At 40.6% G+C, this 26,410-nt stretch overlaps 1 protein-coding gene across 2 annotated transcripts in view; it reads right to left on the reverse strand.

The window, feature by feature from the left end:
* Positions 1 to 26,410, reverse strand: part of LOC132294992 (uncharacterized) — a 73,827-nt gene that overhangs the window by 27,597 nt on the left and 19,820 nt on the right. For both annotated transcript variants that reach the window (XM_059793055.1, XM_059793054.1), the window contains exons 4-14: positions 12,129 to 12,239; positions 11,988 to 12,038; positions 11,786 to 11,886; positions 3,426 to 3,519; positions 2,527 to 2,658; positions 2,170 to 2,415; positions 1,970 to 2,048; positions 1,530 to 1,618; positions 1,358 to 1,441; positions 191 to 265; positions 14 to 61 (exon numbers count right to left, since the gene is read on the reverse strand). In XM_059793055.1, coding sequence (XP_059649038.1) covers positions 14 to 61; positions 191 to 265; positions 1,358 to 1,441; positions 1,530 to 1,618; positions 1,970 to 2,048; positions 2,170 to 2,415; positions 2,527 to 2,658; positions 3,426 to 3,519; positions 11,786 to 11,886; positions 11,988 to 12,038; positions 12,129 to 12,239 — 1,110 coding nt within the window. The remainder of the gene's footprint in view (positions 1 to 13; positions 62 to 190; positions 266 to 1,357; positions 1,442 to 1,529; positions 1,619 to 1,969; positions 2,049 to 2,169; positions 2,416 to 2,526; positions 2,659 to 3,425; positions 3,520 to 11,785; positions 11,887 to 11,987; positions 12,039 to 12,128; positions 12,240 to 26,410) is intronic.

A 26,410-nucleotide genomic window follows, 5' to 3' on the forward strand; every position in this document is an offset into this window, starting at 1 on the left:
TTGTTAAACGCACCTGGATTACACCTAAAAGGTCCTCAAGAAGCTCCACAGTTAAATCAACCTATAAAAGAACAAGGTCTAAGACTTGAGAATGTTTTCTAGAGAAACAAACAAAGGGGTGCGCTAAAAGAGTACCATTAAACTATATTGCTATACAGCATAGCACTAAAAAATGGGTAATGTGTACAACCTTTGCAATCACTTGGGCCATCCATGGTGCCAGCACACCAGAGCACAGATCAATGAGAACACATGCAGCCTTAGCCTGTGGGAGAAGTTGAGATTAAAGCCGTTTTGTTTCCAAGTGAGGCCAACTAATTTCATAAACAACAAAACTCGGCATTAGATGTTAACATAGAATTTTAAGTCATGAAAAAAACATGAGGTTTCTATACTTCCACGATGGTGTTATTTCTTTTCTCATTTCTAAAAGAATCAATCTGACATAAAAAAAAAAAATCATAACTTACATATCCAATATCATGTAGGGCACAGTAAAAAATATTTTGAACTAAAAATGATATGAAAAATCTCAACATTAGCATGGACAAACATGTAGTATAAATGGAACTTAATGTTAGATGCAGAGTTCAACTCATGGATATAGAATTTTCTATTGTTATCAGGCTAAAATTGACTTGATATTGGGGGATTCCAGGAACAAAATATCTGAGCAGCATGTCATGACTTCTTCAGGCATATCAAACTGGCTAGTATATCTGATGACTAGGCGATTAAGGGGCTCCAGTTTTTTACTTCAGGTACGTCCTACACTGTAAACTAAGAATATAATAAATTAAATGCGTACAGGTGTTGGTTTTTAAACTGGCTAGTATATCTGATGACACTATTGTACTTCAAAAGTGCACTTACACTTTACGAGTACTGATTATTCCACTCAGTACTTTCGCACTCCACTTTCGAGTGGTACTTGTGTCATCTCATTTATTACAGATTTGATTAAGTGGAATGCAAGAGTACAAAAGTGGAGTATATCGTGACTGTGGGTGAAAGATAGAATATGTAGGGTTTAATTTTTGAGATTATCAGATTATGTATTGAAGACATGTCTTTATGGGCATTGGGATTTTCTTTTCTTTTCTTCTCTCTCTCTCTATGTCTCGTTTTCTTTCTTTTTTTCCATCTTTTTTTTTTTTTTTTTTTTTTTTTTTTTGAGAAGGTGGGGTGGTGGTGGTTTTGGGTTTTGTGAGTGGGTGTGGGGGAGAGAGTTATCACAAAAGAAGTAGAAGTGTGCATGTTACTCCAACTAATAGAAAGAGGCAGTTACATATTCTACATTGGAAGAGAGAATGAAGTACTTGTGTGATCTAAAAAACCAGAAGCGAAAGTAACCAACATGTGATGGTGAAAACGATGATAGGTAGCCGGCACAAGCATGAAGAAGAGGACGGTATATCGAAGAAGATGATGTTGCCACAATCTGCAATTAAAACTACAATGGTGAAGAACCCAATATCATTGAAGAGAAAGAACTTTTAGCATGGAAATACATCGAGTCCGAAGGCAACCTGAGATAGTGCATCTAGCACGAAAGGTTGTCTCCATTGAGAGAAATTATCATCAACATGATCTGTGCTGCTGATATTAGGACGAAGTGCTACAACAAATCCAAAAAGTACACGTCAAGAAAAAAAATTAACCATTTTCAGGAAAATGCTCAACAAACAATATACTCAGAATGGCATTGCTTAAAAATTGAGTTATTTCCAATTGAAAGCAACTTACTGTAGAATCAATAGAAGTAAATGATTCATGTATAAACATTGTTATGGTATGGAAGAAAAAAAAAATTAAAAATAAAGACGGATTATTATTTTCTGTAATTCATTTTTAGTTTGGTCCTATCTTTTGTTTTTCCCAAATCACTGAAAATAACCTTGAGTTCCCGAAAGTTGAAATAATAACAGCAAACAACAATTATCCTTTCAAGGGGTATATGCTATTGAACCTGGCAGTAATGCTTGTACAAGTGGTAATGCAGACCAAAAGTCAGAATTGCCATCAGCTAATTTGCTGCAGAGCAGAGGCTGTGACACCGACAAAAAGTTAATTGTAAAGATGGTTAAGATGGCAGAATATGGAAACATAAACAATAAATGAATACAATGGACGCCAAGGAATAGTTTCGTGTCTGACATTGTTACTCACCTGTGATGCACAAGCGTAAAGAACATGCAAAATTCCTTCTTCTACTGCAGCAATATCTAAGATATTAATATAGTTGGATTCCCACTGATCATCAGGTATCCTGAATTCTTCCCCAAACAAGCTCGAGTAATCAACAAAAAGAATAGGATTAGATAAATCGGCTTTTGAAGACTTGACATCAGAGGAAGAGATAGAGCCTTCTTGTACAGTAATAGGCCCAATGAGCTTCAGAAGAATTCTAGAAGCCTGAGATCAAGCATAAGAATATAGACAGGTGATAATTAGCACATCCAGTGCAAGGATGAAACTTAGTCAGCAAAGTTGAAATATAAGGGCAGCTCCAAATAGATTTATTACCGTTCTGCAAATAGTTCCCAGCTGAGAATCTTTATAAGCCCTTCTCAGCAATGTGAAGATTGCATCTGGACGAAACACTATGGAACTGGATGTGGGCAAGGAAAAGTGAGATGTAGTGCGTGATCTCCTTGGCTGGGCATAAAAATTAAAGAAAAGCAAGGATTAAGTGCCATTTTTACATTATTTTAATTATCAGAAAAATGAAACTACCAGTACAAATAGAACATTCAAGACCAAAAACTAATGAAACAAAGAAAAATTATAACACCAGATCACAACAATTCTATATGCATTAAAAAAGAGTAAGAATAAAAAATAAGAAAAAAAAAAAAAAAAATTACAATGGACAATAAAGAAATAAACCCTACTTCTGAAAGGAAAAAAAATGCAAAAATAATACAGAGAGAAAAGACAAAGAAAGTACAGATATTCACTTTAAACCCATGAAGTATAGCACCAGATCCAAAGTTGACTGCATAAATTTGGTTGGCAAAACTTAAAATGATTAATATCAATATAGAACAACAGTATTCAGTTCCCAGGACATCAGTTAGTTACTTTTTCATTGACGAATAAGAACTTAAAAGCAGCATAAAATTTATATGAAATTGAAAGTGTTGTACAGGTTAAATTATTTTCAATATCTCTGCTTCATAACAAGTGTAACATCTTGCATTAGAAGTAATAAATAAACAGTAATTGAATTCACTAAGGCTCTGTTTGGTTAGATGGAAATAGAAGGAAAGGAAAAATATAATTTTTTTTATTAACACTTTAAGAGTTAGAATAGAAGGAAAAGGAAAATTTTGGAGAGAGAGAGAGAGGTTGCATGCTAAAGCAAAGAGAGAACATAGAGGATGAAAAAAGGATTAGACCAGAGGAAAGAGTATAGCCATTACCTCAAAATTAGAGGAAACAGTCAAAGCTGGTGATGACGGACTATTCTTAGAAACTTCAGAATCTAAAATGTTTCCAGCCAATCTAGCAGTTTCTCTGCAGTGTCAACACATAATGTTAAATAAAGAGTCTATAGTCTATAGTAGTACATGGTTTACATGAAAAAAAGTTTGGCACTGAATTGTGATAATAGCAATAAAATGACCAAGCTGCAAGATGTTAATAATTGCTAACAGAATCAAAGTCGAGGCAACTGAGAAAAAACAAGCCTATTTGTGCGGATAAGAGAAAACTTAGCACAAGAATACCTTAATGTCAATTCCTAACTACGAGAGTAAATTAAGCCCAAACTGGTCCAACTTTCTTGAGCATATGATTGGCCCGAAATGAAACCCTGCATAGTCGGGCCTGTCCCTCCCTCTTGAGGGCTGGGCCAAAATGAGCTCAGCTTCAGGCCTCTGGATTGGGATTCAGACCAGTTTGACAAAGGCATTAATTAAATAACTGTTAGCATATATGATAGCCACGATTTATGAAATGACTTACCATATTAGCAGAGATTTGATTATGCTATAGAATATGCCATAGAATATGCTTTTTAGAATATGTTGTGATTTGATTTAGATTCGATTTAGTTTCCTTTCTTGTAATATGAGCATGTGCTCTTTTTATCCATAAATACTAGAGTTGTGAATGAGTAATTCATCTCATTCAAGCCTTTACACAATTCTCTCCTTTTTTCTTCTTTTTATATTTCTACTTGGTATCAAAGCCAACACCTTTCCCCACCTTTCAACAGCCTTGCTACTTGTGCAACAGCCACCTTAGGCTGTTTGTGACATCGTGTGACGTTGCCTACACATTTTTTTCTATGTTGCTATTTTGTGATCGAAAACAGGTATTTTTAAGTTTTACAATTTCTTTTTTACTCTTTTAGGGTCAAGTAAACTGGGATGGTTGGTCTCCAACACCTAGAAGGGCTTGGGTAAAAAAAATTTAGTCTACAAAGAGGTTCGGATATTAAGAATAAGGTTGTTTGGCCATATGTAAACGGGTAGCGCTCCTTAAAAAAAGTATGTATTTGGATTTTTCGGGAAAGGTCTGAGGAGACATTGTTATTGTTTAAGGTCTGAAGAGACCCGTTGATTTATTAACAGAATTTGTGGTGTTTTTTAAATTTTTTATTGTCATGTGACAAATTATGGCAGATTCAAGGTCGACTATTAATTTTCTTGGCTGAAATTCTGTGGGTGGTGGTGCCATTTTTCCCACCAATCATCAGAAAATCTAGGACTTCAAATCACCACAGTGAAGTTGGATGGTTCTAACTATTTAATTTGGGCACATTCTGCCAAGATGTTCACTGGTGGCAAAGGCAAGATTGGCTATATTACTGGTTCTGAGAAAGAGCCAGCTGAGTCAAAGAAGGCATATCCACAATGGTTTGCAGATAATGCTATAGTTATGTCTTGGCTAGTCAATTCGATGCGCAACCAAACATAGATGTTGGCTATATGTTTATGAAGACTACTAAGCAGATTTGGGATTCAGTTCAACGCACTTAATTTTTTTTTATAAGTAAAAATTTATATAAAACGCTCAAAAGGGGAGCGGATCCCAAAGAAACACAAAGGCCAAAAAAAGCCTCAAGCCTTCAAAGAGGCCAAAAAACAAACAATCTCCTCCAAAGATCTATAATCTCTCCCTGAACTCCAACAAAAAAGAGTGGAAATAATAGAGAACTTAAGCAAAGAGACAGGCTTCTCCTTTCCATCAAAATATCTTCGATTTCTCTCCAACCAAATGCACCACCAAATACAAAGAGGAGTAGCCCTCCAGTCATCCTGAATGAGAGCCCCAACTGAGAAGCCTCTTCAAGCCTCAATCAACCCTCTAGTGGAACAAGGCATAACATAGGGAACTCCAAACAAACCAAACATCAAAACCCAACAGTCTCTGGCCATACTGCAATGCAACAGAAGATGATCAATTGTCTCCTTATCACGCAAGCACAAGTAACAACGGTTAACCACCACCTGATTCCTCCTCCTCAAATTATCCTGGATTAAAATCCTTCCCAAAACAGAAGTCCAAGCAAAGAAGGCCACTTAGAACGCCAAATAGACTTCCAAGGGAAGGGGCCCCTAGCATCAACTGTAAGATACCTGAAAAAAGACCTAACCTCGAACCGACCTTGAGAGTTAGGAACCCAAAGCCAACCATCCGAATCCCCATCAGTGATCACCTGGCTATACAAAACTTCCAACAAACGAGAAACGTCCTCAATCTCCCAATCCTGAAAATTCCTCCTAAACTGAACATCCCAAAGTCGGTCTCCCGTTATCAAGATGATAACAGTCAACCACCATGGCCTGTCTATGAGAAGCAATCCTAAAGAGCCGAGGGAAAGAGAGAGCAAGAGAAAGCTCCCCACACCAAACATCCTCCCAAAATCTAATCCTCCTACCATCCCTGATCCGAAAGCGAGCATAATTGCAAAAATCCTCCCACCCCTTCCGAATGAAGGTCTAAACCCCCACCCCCCTAGGACCACGCACCTTAAGAAAACTCCACCCTCCGTTGCTCTCCCCAAATTTGCTAGCGATAACTCTACTCCAAAGCTAATGTCTCTCAACCCCAAACCTCCATATCCATTTCCCGAGGAGAGCCTTATTGAAAGGCAATAACCTCCTAAGCCCTAAACCTCCACATTGAATCGGACGAACCACCCCCCCAACCAAAAAAAAAAAAGAAAAGAAAATTGCGCTGCAACCTCTCAATTCTCTCAGCTACAGAAGAATGAATCTGAAAGAGAGAGATGAAATAAGTGGGGAGGCTAGAAAGGGTGCTCTTGATCAGAGTGACCCTCCCTCCCTTAGAGAGATACTGCTTTTTCCAACCCGCTAGTCTCCTCTCAAATCTATCCACAACTGGGTCCCAGCACCCCACACATCTCGAAGGAGCTCCCAGAGGCAACCCTAAGTAAGAAATACGGAAAGAGCCAGTACGACATCCAAAAATCTGAGCAAACATCTCGATCTCAGGAACCTCCCCAACCGGAACCAGAACACTCTTTCCTACATTCACCTTAAGCCCAGAAACAACTTGGAACCAAATCAAAACACATCTCAAATACCTCAGTTAGGACGCATCAACATCACAAAGAACTAAAGTATCATCCGCAAACATCAAGTGGGAATTTCCAACTGACTAACAACATCTCTGCCCACCCGAAATCCTCTCAAAAACCCAAAACTCAACAGCCCTCTTCAACAATCTACTAAGAGCCTCAATCACAAAAAGGAACAGGAAAGGAGAAAGCGGATCCCTTGTCTCAACCCCCTTGAACTAGTGAAAAACCCCGACGGAGCACCATTCACAAGGATAGAATAATGCACGGAATTTCCAGCTGGGGCGAGATATCACCAAGCTATGAAGCACAGACACGGACACGGACACGGGGCATGGGTACGATACGACACGAATACGGCGATACGGCAATAAAATAATATATATATATTATAATATATATATATATATATTATAATATATATATATATATATATTTTTGGGCAAGGGGTACGATACGACACGGATACGGCGATACGGCAATAAAATTATATATATATATATATATATATATATATATATATATATATATTACTCAATTTCTAATTTATATTTAATAAACACAACTTTTAGGCCCGTTATTTAATAAACACAACTTTTAGCCCCAAAATACAGCCCAAGCATCATTGAGCCCAAGCCCATTCACTAAGACAAAGCTTACATGCAATTAGCAACTTAACCCTAATTGTATAGAGAATCAAAAGTCAGCACACTAACACACTTGCGTACACCACCACAGTCTGGTGTGTGTGAGAGAAAGCCACAGAGCAGATCCGAAGCATCATCCCGCCGATCATTTCCTAGAGAGAGATCCAAGAACAAAGTGTTCTCATTCACCTGCAAGATAAAGCCCGCAGAATCAAGATCTGCTTCTTCAGTAGTTTTGAGGAACCAGATTTGGTAAGGTTGAGGTGACCAGCAAAAACCACAAACCATTTGTTAGGCTATCACGAATTTTTTTAATAATAATATGGTCCTGTAGTTTTATACCTTTGTGGGTTAAAACTAGGCAAAGGAAATCGATTGATTCCTGTCAAGTTAATTAAACTCTAAGAGTAGAATAGACACCATCAAAGTCCGATGTGCGAAGGGGAACGAAGCAAATCTGATCCGGAACCATCTCGCTGATCAATCAGTTCGGTGGCTCTGGCTGCAGCCGAATAAATTCAGGAAGATCCCAATCGAGTTGCACTCTTCTAGCCTGTGTATATATCTCTTTATTTATTTTTATTTTTTGGACAAAAAATCTGAATCCCGTGTCTTATGCGTGTCGCCAGCGTGTCCTTCGCCGTGTCCAGCATGAAAAATATGATAAAACAATAGGACACCTCTACAAAGGTGTCGGACACGTGTCGGAGCCTCTGTCGGACACGTGTCTGACACCAATACGACCACCCATTCCGACGTGTCGGTGCTTCATAGTCACCATGATTTCTCAGGGTGACTTGATACTTTCAGGTTACATCGCCAAGCTTCGTGCTATTTGGGAGGAGATGTCATATTATGATTCCTTCCACTCTTGGAAGGATCCAGATGATGCAGTTTTATATGCAAGGATTGTGGAGAAGAATCGAGTGTTTCAGTTTCTTGCCGGGTTGAACGACGTGTTTGAGTATGCTCGTGTTCATTTATTGGGCTTATCTTCATTCCCTACTCCTGAAGATGCATACTCCTATGTGTTGTCCGATGACAGCCGCCGGCCTCATCCATTAGGTGTTGCTCCCGTTGATCGTTCTGCTATGGCAGTTCAGGTTCCCAACCTCTCAGGAACTACACCATCCTAGTCAAGCTCTACCACCGGTCCTCCTCTGGGACGTCAACGCGGACTGTGTGACCATTGCGGAAAAATTGGTCACATCAAATCTCATTGTTATGCTTTACATAGACGCTAACCGCAACAAAAACAACAACCTCAATCCTCTGCACATTATGTTACACAACCAGTCTCGCTGTCAACTCCTGACTACTCTACCTCTACATCTTCTGCCACAATTACCTTGACTCAGGCTAATTTGGACAAGTTCAAACAATTCTTCAACCAAATGGAGGCATCATCTTAGCCAACCTCCACTTATGCCCACTCAGGTACTATTACGTCTACACATAGCGTATCTACATCTTCGACACCATAGATCATTGATTGGTGCTTCAGATAATATGACTGGTATGTCCTTATTCTTCCAATCTTATAGTATCTGCTTTGGCGATTGCAAGGTACGCCTTGCAGATGGCTCTCCATCTTCCATTACTGGGAAGGGTTACATATCAATCACTCCTTCATTAACTTTGTCAGATACACTTCATGTTCCACAATTGACTACAAATCTTATTTCTATTAGTAGCGTTACCAAACAATTAAATTGTAGTGTAACGTTCTTTCCCTCTCATTGTATTTTTCAAGATCTGGTGTCGAAACGAACGATTGGCAGTGAGCGTGAAGTGGATGGTCTATACCTGTTGGATGCTCCTTTGTCACCTCAAGCACATTCAGCTTCATTCTCTAATTTTGTTTCATCTAATAAAGCAGAGCTTATCTGTTGGCACATGCGTTTAGGACATATTTCTTCCGGTTATTTAAAACATTTATTTCCTTCCTTATTTTGTAATGTGGCAGTGTCAGATTTATCCTATAAGACATGTCATATGGCTAAACATGTTCGTTCCAATTATCCTGCTAGTAGTAATAAACTTGCTTTAACACCTTTTGATCTTGTTCATTCAGATGTGTGGGGTCCTTGCCCAGTTAATTCTAGTCTTGGATTTCGATATTTCGTGTTGTTCATTGATGATCATAGTCGTGTTACATGGGTTTATCTTATGAAAACCAAAAATGAGGTATACACCATTTTTAAAAATTTTATGACAATGGTTCAAACTCAATATGGTCGTACCATTAAAAAATTCATATCTAACCAGGGTACGGAGTACACTTATGGGGAGGTACAGCGATTATGTACAGAATTTGGGATTGAGCATCAGTGGCTAATGTTAAAACTCCTCAACAGAATGGCCATTCTGAGAGAGAATCGCCACATGAATGTTCCCCAGTCATTTTGGGGACATGCATTTCTTACAGTTGTTTGGGGAGATGCAGTTCTTACAGTTGTTTACATCATTAATAGGACTCCTTCTAGGGTTCTTAACTTTGCAGCCCCACTCTCAATCTTACATCCCAATTCATCTCTTTTTTTTTAAAGTGTGTGTGCTTTGTTCAACAGTTGGGGCAGACTCATACAAAGCTTAACCCCAAGGCTTTAAAGTGTGTTTTTGGGCTAGTCTCACTCTCAAAAAGGTTATAGGTGTTACCATCCTCCCGGTCGTCGGCGGTTTATATCCATGGATGTTTCTTTCTTTGAGTATACAGCATACTATAGTGGCTCAGCTGGTTCTCAAAGTGAATGGTTCCCATTGAATATAATGGATGATCACCTTCTCCCGCCTTCAACTTCTTTACCGTAACCTGTTTTATCTTCTATGATTCCCCCTCATGATACCCCTCCAGTAGGGGAAATTGTTCCTTTTTCACAGGTTTATAGTCGAAGACAACAGGTACAAGCTTCTACTCCCACGATCGACTGCCCTGTTCCTTCGGCACCAGCTCCGCCTTCTCAAGCTATTGTTTTGCTTGATGATCGCCCCCATTGCTCTTCGAAAGGGTAAACGTTCTTGTACATACCCTATTTCTAATTTTGTTTCTGATTATGCTCTCTCACCCTCCTATCGGAATTTTCTTATTTATGTTGCCTCGGTTCCTCTTCCTTCTAGTGTTATAGATGCACTAGCACAACCTCAATGGCATGATGCGATGACAGAAGAACTACAAGCACTTGAGAAAAATCAGACTTGGGACATGGTTCTGCTTCCTATTGGACGAAAGGTTGTGGGGAGTTTACAGTTAAGCATAATCCAGGTCAATTGCTCGTTACAAGGCCCGGTTGGTTTCCAAGGGTTATGCTCAGATTTATGGCATAGATTATCAGAAGACTTTTGCCCCTGTTGCCAACATGAATACCATCCGTGTATTATTTTCCGTTGCTGCGATTCGATCTTGGCCTCTATTTCAGTTAGATGTCAAGAATGCCTTTCTCAATGGTGATTTGGAGAAGGAGGTGTACATGGTTCTTCCTTTGGGCTTTCGTTCTCCTGCTCATTCTAGTATAGTATGTCGTCTTCGTCGTTCTCTGTATGGCCTCAAGCAGTCTCCTCGAGCTTGGTCAAATCGCTTTGGCACTGCCATGCTCAAGTTTGGTTTCCATCAAAGTGCAACTGATCATATCTTGTTTTTACGTCATTCAGGCAGTAAGACAGTTGCTCTCATTGTGTATGTCGATGATATTGCTCTTACCGGCGATGATACTACCGGAATTGCTGAGGTTAAGAGCTATCTTGGCTGTCAGTTTGAGATTAAGGATCTTGGTCCCCTACGGTACTTCTTGGGCATTGAGGTGGCTCGCTCCAAGGCTGGCATTTTCATCTCTCAAAGCAAGCATTTTCCGTAGCTCGCCCAGTGTGGTAGCTTGACAGTGCCTCGCACCCGCCCACGGCACACCCGCCCATAAGGTCGCCACAATATATCTATCCTTGTTCTTTCTGCTCTCGTGCTTTTTCTCACTCCAAATCTATCTGCATTCAACAGAACCCCAGAAGAGTTCCAACTTCCTTTTTGATAAAGCAAAAATGAAGGACACAAACCACATGATGAAGATCTACATGCAGGGTATAGAGATGGAATAGAACATAGGTAGTTGTTGATGATCACTTTTTCTCTCTCCCTACTCTGTTTGATGCTATGGAGGAAGAGAGGGAATGGCTCGAATGGGTGATGGTGACCGAGAGATATGGCTCTAAAGAGCACATAAAAATCTTCTTGATGTGAATGATGGATCGATGTCAAAAACATTGCGAGTTCTTTAAAGAACTGCCAACAATTGGAAGAAGTGGCAATGGCGGGGCTTGCTGTGGACCTAAGTTTACTTACTCACAATGGACAGCGATGTTGCTTCCCTGTATGTGATCTTGACCCAAGACCTAGGTTTAATCTACGGGCTGGCTACACGTAGATTATATTTTCAACATGCATATCTTAATAAATATTATATTTTATCTAGAGTGATAAAAGTACCAATTAATTTGCTCATGTCAGCTACCTGTTAACCAGGGCACTCTTTAAAATTTTGGAGGCTTACTACATAAAAAGCGCATGAATGGTAAATGTTCAGCTAGATGGGCCAACCTCTCATTCACAATATGAAGAATCGGATAAAATGGACCAGCAATCATTGCAAGAAAACGTATATTGGGCTCCGCAGCATCAGAAAAGCTATTGAGATCTACCTGCAAAATAACCAGGAAAAAAGAAGAAGAAATAATTCAACAAAATTTTAGCAGAAACAAGACAGAAAAACAGTGCTAAACTTACTGAGGCCATAAGATACCTCAAGTTGGGGAAGGAACACAACCAACCGATTTGTCATGTCTTGAAGCAACTACAAACTAATGGGCATTAGAAGACACAGACATATGGTAATATAAGAAATAATTATTTGTATGTAGTTAGCATAAAAAATACAATCCACCTGAAGATGCAAATCATGAGCATCTTGTTTGTGTGATACTATGTGAGGCAGCAAGTGATTAACAACTGGTTGAAACTCTGGTTCAAGCCCAGCAACTGGAACCCCAATTAACTGCAGCAAAGATCAGTCTGTAAGATCAAATCGAATTTCGAAAATTCATGGAATATAGAAATATTACCAGGAACATTGGTCATTTAAAACATGGAATGGGAAAGGGGCATTATATGTCACAACTCAAAAATGTGGAGCCAAAAATTTACTTCAATGGGGGCAACCATTAACAATAATATCATAAGAAATTTTGAACCAAAATAATATATAGTAAGGAGGGGTCTGTTCAAAATTTTGTTTTTTAAAAATTTTGCGAACCTGCTAGAGGAGAAAAGACATAGGTATGGGTATTTTTTAAAAATTTGAAAATATTGTTGGGCAAATAAGGTAGAAAATGAGGGGTCTTTTTGAATTTTAAAAGTTTTTCTTAAGGTCTTTTGTGAATTTTTTAAGAGTTCAATCAAGGCACTTATATAATTATCAAAATTGTGTATCAAAAATGCAAATAACAGAAGATTCAATACCAAAGGAGAGGTTGTTTCTGAAATTTGATTCTTAAAAATTTGTTGGAACCCGTTGGAGAAGAAAAGACATAGGTATTTTCTAAATTTTAAAATCTTGTTACGCAAATGAGATAGAAAATGAGAGGTCTTTTTGAGTTTTAGAAGTTTTTCTTAAGGTCTTTTGTGAATATTTAAGAGTTCAGTGGGGGCATCTTTCTAATTCTTAAAATTTGTGTATGAAAAATTCAAATAACATAAAATTCCAGTGGGGGCAATTGCCCCCACTGGTCCCAACGTGGATCTAAAGTAACATGGTGGTTCTAAAGGCAAGAGTTTCTTCTTTTCCCTAGTAGACAAGTAACAAGACATTGTATCTTAAAAGGAAAAAATAATAATTTACATTTGCTTTTGAAAGACTATTTTATTAGAATTGATGACAAAAATCAATTTTCTTTTTTTTAAGTAAGATTTCAATGAAGGGCTGCTCCCAAAAGGGGAGAGCATCCCATATATAAAAAGCAAAGCCCAAAAACATATACCCTCAAGCTATCCACAAAAGACAATAGATCCTCCATAGATTTACAATTTCTCCCCTTAGACCACAAAAATAAAGAACTAAGTACATAGAACTTCGACAACCCACTAGGAGACTCCTCCCCATCAAAAGAGCTCCTATTTTTTTCCTTCCACAAATGCTGGTAATGTGGCTACAAAAGAAGTTTTGGAGAACCTGCAGCAGCAAATTAATCAGTTGTGTTTGCCCTCCTAATTCAACCGTTGGAAGACAAAGGGGACATCAAATGAATGTATATCAACAGGGAAATTGGAGGAACTAGCTTGCTGTAGAAAGATTTCAACACAAGAATTTTCAGATGAAGAAGATGGAGTTTTACCATATGCAAGGCAACCGGTTTTTAATCGTTACTTTTAGAGAGATCAAGATCCACGTATTAAGGTGAAAATTCCAACTTTCACTAGGGAAGAGCATCCGGAGGAAGTTTTGGACTGGTTAAATGAAGTCGGAAGGATCTTTGAGTTCCTTGACCTTCCAGATAATAAGAAGATAAAATTGGTAGCTATTAAGATGAAGGGATATGCTCCTTGGTGACAGCAAGTTCAAACAACCAGAGTTCAGTCTGGAAAGGATCGTGTTCAACCTGGAGAGCCAATTCCTTCCATTAAACTACGAAGGAATTCTATTTCGGCATTATCAGTCCCTTTATCAAGGAGCTCTCTCAGTTCGGGAATAGACAAATGAGTTCTATAAGATGAGAACACGAGTACAATTGGGTGAGACAGAAACACAGGTGATTCATCGTTATTTGATGGAATTAAGGCTAGGTATAAGAAACCACGTGGAGTTACAGCCTTGTTGGACCTTAGCAAGTGTTGTCCAATTGTCCAATCAATTCAGAAGAGCACAAGTACAATTGGAATCTGAACTTGGTCAAGAAAACATCACTTAGAAGGCTGGAGCAACAACCAATGCTATGCAGAAAAATAATACAGCGCCTGTTACCTATGGATGTCGTCGGGGCTGGGGACTAGTAACTTGCTTATCAACGAAAATGAATCAAACAATACGGAGGTTCGATTTGATGAAGCGCAAGATGATGAAGGTCTGCCGGAATTTGAAGAAAATGAAGTCACATTTGAAGATAGAGATCTTCCAAGTCTGGTGGTATGGCGACTATGTTAACACCAAAACAACCGGAAGGTGATTGGAGGCGAAACAACATTTTCAGAACTAGATGTACATCTCACTGACAACTTTGTAACGTCATCATTGATGGTGGCAGCTGTAAGAATTTAGTCTCTAAGAGATGGTTACAAAGCTGAAACTAGAGGTGCATCCACATCCAAAGCCATATCAGATAGCTCGGTTCAAGAAAGGAGGTGAAGGGTAACATAACAATGGCTTGTTCCTTTTTCAATTGAGAAATGTCATTCAGATAGAGTCATGTGTGATGTGGTGAATATGGAAGCTTGTCATCTCTTATTAAAGAATGTATACAGTATACGCCTTTTAAAAGGATGGAGTTAAGGTGATCCTTGCTCCAATAAAAGATGAAGACTTTCCCAAGTCTAAAAAGGAGGAAAGACATGGTTAATTGACATCTCGGCAATTTTTAAATGAATTTGAGGACAAAGGAGTTGCATGTTTTGCTCATCAGGAAAAGAATGGAAAACTGCAAGAAGTACCTGAGACAAATTGCTGAATGAATTTATACTACATTTGGTGTGCAGGAATGCAATGGAAAAGAATGCCAATTCCAACCATTCCTTTGTTTAGTATGCAATTTAAAGTGGGAATGGCCATTCCATTTGAATGAAAATTCATTCTTGGGAATGAAATCCATTCCACAACTAAACCCATAGAATGAACATTCCATTCCAAGTAATGTTTTAAAAAAAATCATGTTCCCAAAAAACCATCATGCTCCAAGTCCAAAAACCACCACCGCCAACTTTCACCTACCACCATCACTGCCACCGCCACCATTGTTTCCACCTTCAACCACCACACCGCCGCCACCTCCACTACCTTTAGCCACCTCCACCGTGGCCGCCACCACCGACTTCCACCAATGCCACCGACTTCCACTACTACCACCTTCGACCACCGCCTCCTCCACTCCCTTCCACCACCATCACTATTACCAACACCGCCGCCGCCGCCTTCACCATCACCGCCGCCTTCCACCACCACTGCCGCCTTCCACCACCTCCACCACCGTCACGTAGCTGCCTTCCGCCACCATCACGCCCGTCCCCGTCGCCGCCTCCACTACCTTCCATCACCACCTCCACCTCCACCACTACCGCCACTTCCACCTTCACCGACTTCTACCACCACCGCCGCCACCTCCACCTCCACTACCACCGACTTCCACCACTGACTTCCATGATTCCATCACCACCACCACCTTCCACCACTGCCGCCATCACCTCCACCTCTACCACCACCACCACTGACTTCCATCACCTTCCACCACCGTCGCCGCCACCTCCACCATCACCGACTTGCACCACTGCCACCACCTTCCACCACCACCACCGCCACCTCCACTGCTGTCTTCCACCACCACCGTCACCTCCACTACCTTCCACCACCACCTACACCACTGTCGTCTTCCACCACCACCACGCCACTGCCTTCCACCATCATCACCTACACCACTAACTTCTTCTACCATTACCTTCACCGCCACCGCCTTCTACCAACACCCTGCTGCCTTCCGCCACCACCGCCATCACCTTCCAACACCACCACTACCGCTTTCCACCTCCACCACCATCAATCACCGCCGCCATTTCTTTCAAAAAAATTATAGAAGAATGTTATTTTGCCAATTTATATTATTTGTCACTTAAAGGGGTATTTTGGATGATTCAATTAGAAATTCATTCTTTTCTAAATTTTACATTAGTCCATTCCTACAGATTTCATATTTGCAACCAAACAATAGAACGAGAATGACCATTCCATTCCATTCCCATTCTCATTCCATTCTCATTGCATTCCATTCCATTCTTGCACACCAAAAGCAACATTAGTGAAGTTTTCCCTGCTGACTTGCCTGTGGGATTGCCACTACAAAGGACTATCCAGCACCATATTGTTTTGATGACAGGGGCTAGGCTACCAAACTTGCCCCATTATCGAATGTGTCCAAGAGAGCATGAATAACTCCAAAGACAAGTTGAGGAGCTACCGGAGAAGGGATTTATTGGAGAATCCATGAGCCAATGTGCAATCCCAGCACTCTCGACTCCGAAGAAAGAGGGAGCGTGGAGGATATGCATCAATAGTTCAGCAATCAACAAGATTACGAGACAGTACCGCTTTCCAATACCATGGTTAGATGACATGTTAGACATGCTGCATGAGGAAAGTGTCTTCAGCAAAATTGATTTGAAGAGCGGTTATCACCAAATCAGAATTCGCAATGGTGATGAATGGTAGACAGCATTTAAAACAAAAGAAGGCTCTATGAGTGGTGGGCGATGCCTTTTGGTTTGTCAAATGCACCCAGTACCTTCATACGTTTGATGAATCAAATTTTGAAGCCATTTATTGGAACGTTTGTTGTGGTGTACTTTGACGACGTTCTGATTTACAGTCCATCCAGAGATTCTCACTTGCAGCAGTTAAGGGAAGTATTAGGGGTTTTACGACAAGAGAAACTCTATGCTAACCTGAAAAAGTACCATTTTATCACTAATTACTTGCTGTTTTTGGGATACGTCATCAGTGCAGAAGGAATAAAAGTAAATGACAGCAAAGTGTCAGCCATTAGAAGCTGGCCAACACCAACTACAGTTGCAGAAGTACGCAGTTTTCATGGTCTTCTTGCTACCTTTTATAGACGTTTCATCAAGAATTTCAGCACTGTAATTGCTCCGGTGACTGATTGTTTGAAGAAAGGCAAGTTTGAATGGACAAACAAAGCTGAAGAGAGCTTCAAGCAGATCAAAGAAAAGAAATGTTCAGCCCGTCCCCTTGCATTACCAGATTTCGAAAATATATTTGAAGTAGAATGTGATGCTTCTGGAACAGGGATTGGAGCTGTTCTAAGTTAAAGGGGTAGACCAATAGCATTCTACAGCGAGAAATTGAATAATACAAGGCAAAGGTATAACACCTATGATCAAGAGTTTTATGCCATTGTTCAAGCTTTAAGGCACTGGCAGCATTTGTTTCACCGTGAGTTTATTTTGTTCTCAGATCAAGACGCTTTGAAGCATATAAATACCGAAGAGAAGTCGAATAAGAAGCATGCAAAGTGGGCTTCTTTCCTCCAATAGTTCATTTTGTGTTAAAGCATAAATCTGGAGTTGGCAATAAAGTGGCAGATGCTCTCAGCACGAGGACCATATTACTGAATATTATGTCTACAACCATTGCAGAATTTGAATCTTTCAAAGATTTATATCCTACTAATCCTTATTTTGGCATAGTTTGGAGTGATGGCACTAATGGGCAAGAAAGAACATATGTGTTGCATAAAGGATTTCTCTCCAAAGGCAATCAGTTGTGCATTCCAGAATGTTCTTTGCAAGAAAGAATCATTCTAGATATGCATGGAGGAGTCTAAAGCGGACATTTTGGAAGAGACAAGACATATGCCATGCTAGAGCAGAAGTACTTTTGGCCCAAAATGAGGCATGACGTGTACCGGTTTGTTGATAGAAATCAAACATGTCAAGAATCCAAAGGAAACGTCGAGAAAACTGGTCTTTACACACCACTGCCTGTTCCTACAGCACCATGGGAGGATGTAAGCATGGATTTCATGTTGGGGCTGCCTAGAACCCAAAGGGGAATGGATTCTATTTTTGTGGTAGTCAACAGATTTTCTAAGATGGCTCATTTTTTTTTTTGTTTGATAAGTAAAAATTAAATAAAAAGGCGTTCAAAAGGGGAATGCGTCCCAATTACATAAGATGGCTCACTTTATTTGCTGCAAATAGACTATGGATGCATCAAATGTTGCAAATCTTTCCTTCCGGAAAGTTGTTCGCTTGCATGGAGTGCCAAAAACAATCACATTGGACCGAGACTGCAAGTTTTTGTCACATTTCTGGAGAGCTTGATGGAAGAAATTAAAAACTGGGCTGCAGTATAGTAGCTCCTACCATCCTCAAACAGATGGACAAACTGAGGTAATCAATATAAGTTTAGGCAATATTCTGAGGCGTTTGGTTGGCACCCAAAGCAATGGGAGGCAATCATTGCACAAGCTGAATTTGCCTATAATTACTCCAAGAATCGAACCACTGGAAAAAGTCCCTTTGAAGTAGTATACGGAAGACAACCAACTCATTTTTATGATTTGGCTCCTATACCACAGATTGGGAAGAGCAAAGCAAAGGAAGAAACCATGAATGGCTGATGAGATGAAAAGGTTGCATGATCAAATCAGGCCGAAAATAGAAGAATCAAATGCCTAGTAAAAGGAGGATGCAAACAAGAAGAGGCGTGTCCAGAGCTTTAAAGAAGGCGAAATGGTGATGGTTTACTTACGAAAGGAGAGGTTCCCAGCAGGCTCTTATTCTAAACTCAGCTAGAAGAAGATTGAACCTAATCGAATCATCAAGAAGATTGGAGAGAATGCATATAAAATTGATTTACCTCAGTACTTGGTTATTGATTCTACATTCAATGTTTCAGATCTGTATCCATACCATGATGGCAGTAAAGAAAGGGTTGCGGAAACAGAAGTTAACTCAAGGACGAGTTTCTTCCAAGGTGGAAGGAGTGATACAGTCAGTTGTGTCAGTCAATAGTCTCTAGTGAAGGGTTTAATTTTTTTTTTTTTTTTTTTGATAAGTAAAAATATATTAGAAAAGCGTTCAAAAGGGGAACGCGTCCCTAATACACAAAAACGAGAGACCTAAGGACCAATAGAGTCCAAAAGATCAAATAAATCATCTATCGAGGAGCAAGCGCTGCCTCTTGCATAACAGAAGAGAGAACGAAGAATATGAGATTTTAAGTTTGCAAGAGACGATTCCTTTCCTTCAAAATTTCTGTTATTTCTCTCTCCAAATACACCACCAAACACAATGCGGGACAATCCTCCAAAAATCACAAGCATGACCAGTAACAGGGCATCTTCTCCAAGCGTTGATAAATTGAAAAGAGTGCTTAGGCATTACCCACTGAATGCCAAAAATACTGAATATGAGGTTCCAACAATCAGACGCCACAGGACAATGCAAAAGAATGTGATCTACGGACTCTCCGTCTGTTTTACATAAGCAACACCAATTAACAATGGTATTGCGGACTCTCCGTCCATCTCTAGTGAAGGGTTAAATTATGGTATGGGAAATCTTAATGTCTTGGAAATCACAGAAGCTGCTATTAATACTCTTGGGTAGTCTAAAAGCCAGTCTTGGGAAAAAGTAGTATCATTAATTATTGTCTTATAAAAAGAACTGTAACAAAGTTTTAAATCAATCTAATTTTGAGATATCAGTATATAAAGTATTCCACAGGCTTTTCCCAGATTTCCCTTTAGAAATCTAGGCTCCAATGGTGATTGGAGTATTTCTTGTCTTTCTTACTATTGTAAGGGCGTGGTGAGAAGACTAGAGAAATCGGAGAACGGTATAAACTATTTTATGGAGATGACAAGGATAAAAATGGTGTAGGCATAATAATAGACCAACATATGAGAGAAAGTTACACAAATTACAAGACAAGAAGATAGATTAATAGTTATTAAGCTTGTATTAGGCATAGTGTTATCAAAGGCCCAAGGTGCTAGAGGTCTATTGGAGCCTAGGCACACGCCTGAGTGAAGCAAGGCACACACTTGAGTGAAGCGAGGCACACAATTGAAAAACTAAATTACTATTAAAACATATTCATATTCCATATTAAAGGCGTTGTTGGGGTAGCGGAAGCGCGCAAACAACGAGATCCCAATAAAAGCCAACAAATCAATCGCACAGCATTTTTATAAAATCTTTTCTTTATCTATCAAAAATAAATAAATGGTTCAGCCAAAACCGGCCTACGTCCATGGATGAGAAGATATTCCACTATGATTCGTAGAGATATTACAACAATAAAGTACCATCACCACATACATGTCTTTTCACCATGTACCACTCCAAGAGCCTATCTCCTAGCTACCAATATCACCGGTGTTTTTCCTACTCTACCAACCCGCATACTACCTCTAGCCATCAACTCCCTCATGAAACTACATCTCTCTCAATCTCATAAGTTTCAACCCACAACATTGGTACCTATTTATAGAGTTACAAACACATTTCCTTGTTGGACAAGGATTACAATTCCTTAGAGGCCAAGACTTGCCAAACAAGAAATTACCTAATAGAATACAACTCTAAAATAGAATCCTAATTAGAATAGGAATTTGAGATACAATATCCAACAGGTGCAAATGTTGGCAAAGGCGCACCTGGGCACACGCACAAGTGTTGCGCCTGTATGAGCATGGAGCCTAGGCATGCGCAACAACACTGATTAGGCACAAAAGATTTTTTAATACAATAAGTGCATATACTCCACAATAAGCATTAGATAAAACTATAAAAAAAATAAAAAATAAAAAATTATTTTAGGAGTCACTAGACACAATGGTACAAAATATAACAATTCATGAGAGTATATATAGGAGGTGAAATGGGCACGTAAGAATTGACCCAAAAGGATACCCACGTACCCATGGAGGATATGGATTTGGGGAAAGAAATGAGATAGGTGAAACACTTTTAAAATTTTCAAAGGAGTATTGTAAATATACGTGCACAAAAAATTTAGGGTTCTCTATATTTAGAGAATATCCAAGAATATTTCACCTCTCTCTCTCTCTCTCAATATGGTATCAGAGCAACAATCTCTTTCCGTAATTGAAACCCTAGTTCATCGTCTCTAAGAGAATCGCCGTTGTGTTGCGTGTTGGTGTAGTCTTCACCGTCACTATGTGCTCATTACTATGTGTTTGTCAATCATCATCTTGGTTATGTATTTGTCAATCATCATTGTGAGTCTGTAGGTTGGCCATCACTGAATGTTGTCAAATCGCTAACTGTGTTGCTCGTTGCTGACTGTGTTGTCGCTGCGAGTTGCCGGCTGTGCTGCGGCTAGGATTTGGGGGAAAATGGCCACTGTAATGGTTGGATTGTGATTCGACCCAACAGTGAAGAATCTATGTTAACCTGATTCAACCAAGCTTATTCAAATCACTTTAGATGCGAATCATATTTTCTGACCAGACTAAAGTAAATCACTTTAGATCCGACCCATATTTTTCTGACCGGACTGAAGTAAATGGGTTCTAAGATATGTTCAGTTCGATTTTTCTGGTCAGTTTAACACACTCGAAGCTTGGTCAAGCTGGTATTTTCTGTGTGCAATTCGGTTTCACAATCAGTTTAGGGTCTTCTACTATTTTCTTTCTAGCAAGTTGTAACATCTATTCCTGCTGTTCCTGTACTCATGGCAAAGCCTAATGATATAAAATGACCTCTCCTACAATTGTTGATCGTGTTGGAATGCAGATTACTATAGTTAAACAAAGTAATACCAGTTGCTTGTTTTTTTTTTTTTTTTCCTTGATAAATAAGCAAATTCATTAAAAAAAAAAACCTTCAAAAGGGGAACGTGTCCCATAAACAACAAAGGGAACCTAAGGTCCCATAGAAGAAATAAAATCAATCAACTCCTCCGGTGAGGAGCAAAACCTACCCGAGCCCCAAAAACATAAAGATGAAATAAAAGTTGACTTAAGAACAGCAATCAAGGATTCCTTTCCTTCAAAGGATCTATTATTCCATTCCCTCCGCAAACACCACCATAAACACAAGGGCGCCATCCTCCAAAACCCACGAGCATGACCTCCCACATAGCACCCTCTCCAAGCCTCCATCAAACCTCTCGTAGATCGAGGCATAACCCACGAAACCCCAAACATTCCTAGCAAAAGACACCAACAATCCAAAGGCACTAGACAATGAAACAGAAGATGATCCACCGATTCCCCATTGCACTTGCACATACAACACCAATTAACTGTGATATGTCTTAGCCGCCTCAAATTATCAAGCGTCAAAATCTTGCCCCACACCACTATTCAATTAAAGAACGCCACTTTGAGCGGCACCTTAGATCTCCACACTGATTTTCACAGAAACATAATCCCTGTATTATCTGATAGGCATCAGAAATATGATCTCACTTCAAACATTCCCCGAGAAGTAGGCACCTAAACAAGCGAATCTCTATCCCTGCCATGGATCTCATGCCGATACAATTGATCTAGCAACCCACAAATGTCGTCCAACTCCCAATCCTGAAACACTCACACAAACCGCACATCCCAAGTAACCCTCCTGCTATCAAGCCGATAACAGTTAGCAATCGAAACATGCATATTAACAGCAATCCTAACCAATCTAGGAAATGCACAAGCAAGAGTACAATCACCACACCAAAGATCCTCCCAAAACTGCATATCCCTACCCTCATGAACTCTGAATCTAATGTGCTTTGAAAACTCATTCCAACCTTTCCTAATGAATTTCCAAACTCCGACACCAACAAGAATCCTCACCAAACACGAGCATCATCCCCCCGTTTCTTCCCCAAACGGGTATAAAATAACTCTCCTCCATAACCCATGACGTCCACTCCGAATCTCCACAACCACTTGCCGAGAAGAGCCCAGTTAAATGGCACCAACCTCCTTATCCCTAAGCCTCCGGCCTGAATCGGCCTACAAACCTGCTCCCACCGAAGAAGATGATATTTAAATTCTCCTTGAAGTCCACCCCATAGAAAATTCCTCTGAAGCCTCTCAATCGAACTAGCAACCTCAGCTGGTATCTGGAAGAGGGATAAAAAATATGTAGGAAGGCTTGATAGCGTGCTTGTCAAAAGAGTGACCTTCCCATCTTTCGATAAATATTGCTTCTTCCACCCTGCAAGTCTCCTCTAAACCCTCTCAATCACCGGATCCCAAACACCTACATTCCTCGAAGAAACTCCCAAAGGTAACCCCAAATATGTAATCGGAAAACTACTGATTCCACATCCAAGCACAAAAGCTAACTCACCAATATTCTGCACCTCCCCTACTTGATTTCCTACATTCACTTTCAATCCTGACACCGCCTGAAAACAAATCAGCACCGATCTCAGATGCCTCATCCGGGAGACCTTAGCCTCACAAAACACCAACGTGTCATCCGCAAACAATAAGTAAGATATCTCCATATGATGAACATCACCCCCACCCACCATGAACCCCTTAATAAAACCCCAACTCCACCGCCCTTCCCATCAACCTACTCAGAACATCTATAGCAACAATTAACAAGAAAGGAGACAAAGGATCCCCCTGGCCCAAGCCTCGCGAGCTACCAAAGAAACCGGTCGGAGACCCATTAACCATCACCAAAAATCTGGCTACAGATATGCAGGCCTCAATCCAACACCTCCATTTATCCCCAAAACCCATTTTATCCATCAAATACAACAAGAACTTCCAACTCACATGATCATAAGCTTTCTCAACGTCAAGCTTACACAGAACCCCTGGGACACCACTCCTCAACCTCGTGTCCACACATTTACTAGCAATAAGAGATGAATCAAGAATCTGACGCCCACCTATAAAAGCATTCTGAGATTCCAAAATGATATCATCCAGAACAACCCTCAACCTTAATGCTAGAACTTTAGCTATTAATTTATAAATGTAGCCCCGCAAACTAATAGATCTAAAGTCCTTTACATCCGAAGCTCCCCCCTTCTTTGGAATAAGTGCAATAAATGATGCATTCAAAGAGTTCTCAAACCTCCCCTGAATATGGAAAGCATGAAACCTAGCCATCACCTCTCCCCTAACCATTTCCCAACTCTCCAATAGAAAGCTCATAGTAAAACCATCCGGCCCCGGAGCTTTGTCCCCATTACAACTCCTTAGCGCCTTCAGCACTTACTCTTCAGAAAAGAATCTCCAAACCATCTCTATTAATTTCAGAAATAGCGTCAAAATGCAGACCATCAAGCCAGGGTCTCCATAAATAAGGCACCGTAAACAAACCCTGATAAAAAGAGATAATCCCCCTGCATACATCCTCCTCCCTAACCAGGACCTCCCCATCAATAGTAATCCTTCCAATGTGATTGCCTCTCCTATGAGCATTAGCAAGCCGATGAAAAAACTTAGTATTCTTATCACCTTCTTTAAGCCATATGGCTCTAGATTTCTGCCTCCAAGAGATTTCTTCCGCCACTGCAATCTCACCAATCTCCTTCTGGCACGCATCCCTCCTACTTTTCTAGCCCTCATCAATACCACCCACACCTTCCCGCCTAGCAATCTCCGCAAAAGCCCTATTCTTCCTCCACTCCAATTTCCCAAACACCTTATTCCAACTTTTAATCTCATGTTTCAACCCCTTAAGCTTTTTTTGCAAGAATAAAGCTCAGATTACCCTGATACCTCCCACCAAGTCCTCACAAATCCCTGAAAGTCCTCAGCTCGTAACCATATATTTTCAAAACGAAAAAGGAGTACTCCTCGTTCTCAATCCACCACAGTCAACACCATAGGGATATGATCATATGTCGATCTAGCCAGAGCTGCCTGTACCACGTCCGGAAACTTCTCTTCCCAGTCTCCCGAAAGAAGAAACTGATCGAGTCGGGACAACGTAGGAGACTCTCTACCACTCCCCCATGTAAACTTAGCTCCCTCCAACTGTAAATCATGCAGGTGGTGACCATCAATGAACTCAGAAAACTGCTTCATAGCCGGTGTCCATCTACCTCCGGTTGACCTATCCATCAGGGATCTGACAACATTGAAGCCGCCCCCCCTCCCCCCAACAACCACCCAAAAGGAGTACTCATCGTTCTCAATCCACCACAATCAACACCACAGGGATATGATCAGATGTCGATCTAGCCAAAGCTGCCTGTACCACATCCGGAAACTTCTCTTCCCAGTCTCCCGAAAGAAGAAACCAATCGAGTCAGGACAACGTAGGAGACTCTCTATCACTCCCCCATGTAAACTTAGCTCCCTCCAACAGTAAATCATGCAGGTGGTGACTGTCAATGAACTCAGAAAATTGCTCCATAGCCGGTGGCCATCTTCCTCCTGTTGACCTCTCCATCAGGGATTTGACAACATTGAAGTTCCCCCCCCCCCCACACACCACGGCAGACCCCACTGCTCCTTCACTGCCCCCAACTCCTCCCACAAAATATGTCTCTCTCCATGGCCATACACACCAGAAAACATCCAGCAGAACCCATCCTCCTCCATGGAAAAAGCACACGAAATAGAAAACCTGCAAGCAAACCACATGCACACCCCATTTCTTCACAACCATCTTCACCACTTTTCTTTTGTCCGGGTTACTCAGTCCTCGGACATTCCAAGAAATAATTCGGCACTTCATCAATAACAAATAGATAATCCTTCCCCTTTCCTTCTCCCTCTACCCCTTTCATGGCTCCTCTCCCTCCCAGCCCCATTACTCCCCTCATAATTCACACTGGAAAACAAATTGCGGACCTCTCTTCCCCCTCTCCACGGAGTCAACCTCTTTTTCCTACTCCCAGTCTGTTCCGTGCTACCCCTCTCCTCCCCGGTCTTCCCCTCAACAACTGAATGCAAAACCATACGAGCCTCCTTCTCCTTTGGCTCAAAGGAAACCCCAACAAACCACACTATCAATATTCTCCTTTACCCAATCCACCCCACTATCCTCATGAGCTGCAACAGGAAAACCCTCCCAACTCCCCTCCGGACGTATCTCCGACTGTGGCTAAATACACTCCAGAACCTCGGCCTCCTCCCATGAAACCAACTCCCTGTCAAAGAGCACATTGTCCTCTATATCCCTACCTCTGTCATCCTCAGTAGGAATACAAGTAGGAGTACCTACATTATCATCCAAGACCTCTCCAATTGCATCTGAACCAAAATCCAAAATTCAGTTCAGTCCATTCAGGGCCTTATATGTGTGTAGTTCCTTCACTAGAACCGAAGCAACTTCATGACGAAGCTTGAACCTCACATTTCTTCCCACACACCGTCACCCCATCAGCCTCTTCCACAGTCAAACCTCTAAACTCATCCTCCCCGATCGTCGCATCCCTTTCTGACAACCCTAAGGCACCCACCTCCGTTCATCCTCCCATCCTTCTCCTCATCATCAGCCACACCTTGC

Source organism: Cornus florida, unplaced genomic scaffold, assembly GCF_030987335.1.
Source record: "Cornus florida cultivar Cherokee Brave unplaced genomic scaffold, ASM3098733v1 CherokeeBrave_3.0.0_Hap2_Chr02, whole genome shotgun sequence".
Taxonomy (NCBI): domain Eukaryota; kingdom Viridiplantae; phylum Streptophyta; class Magnoliopsida; order Cornales; family Cornaceae; genus Cornus; species Cornus florida.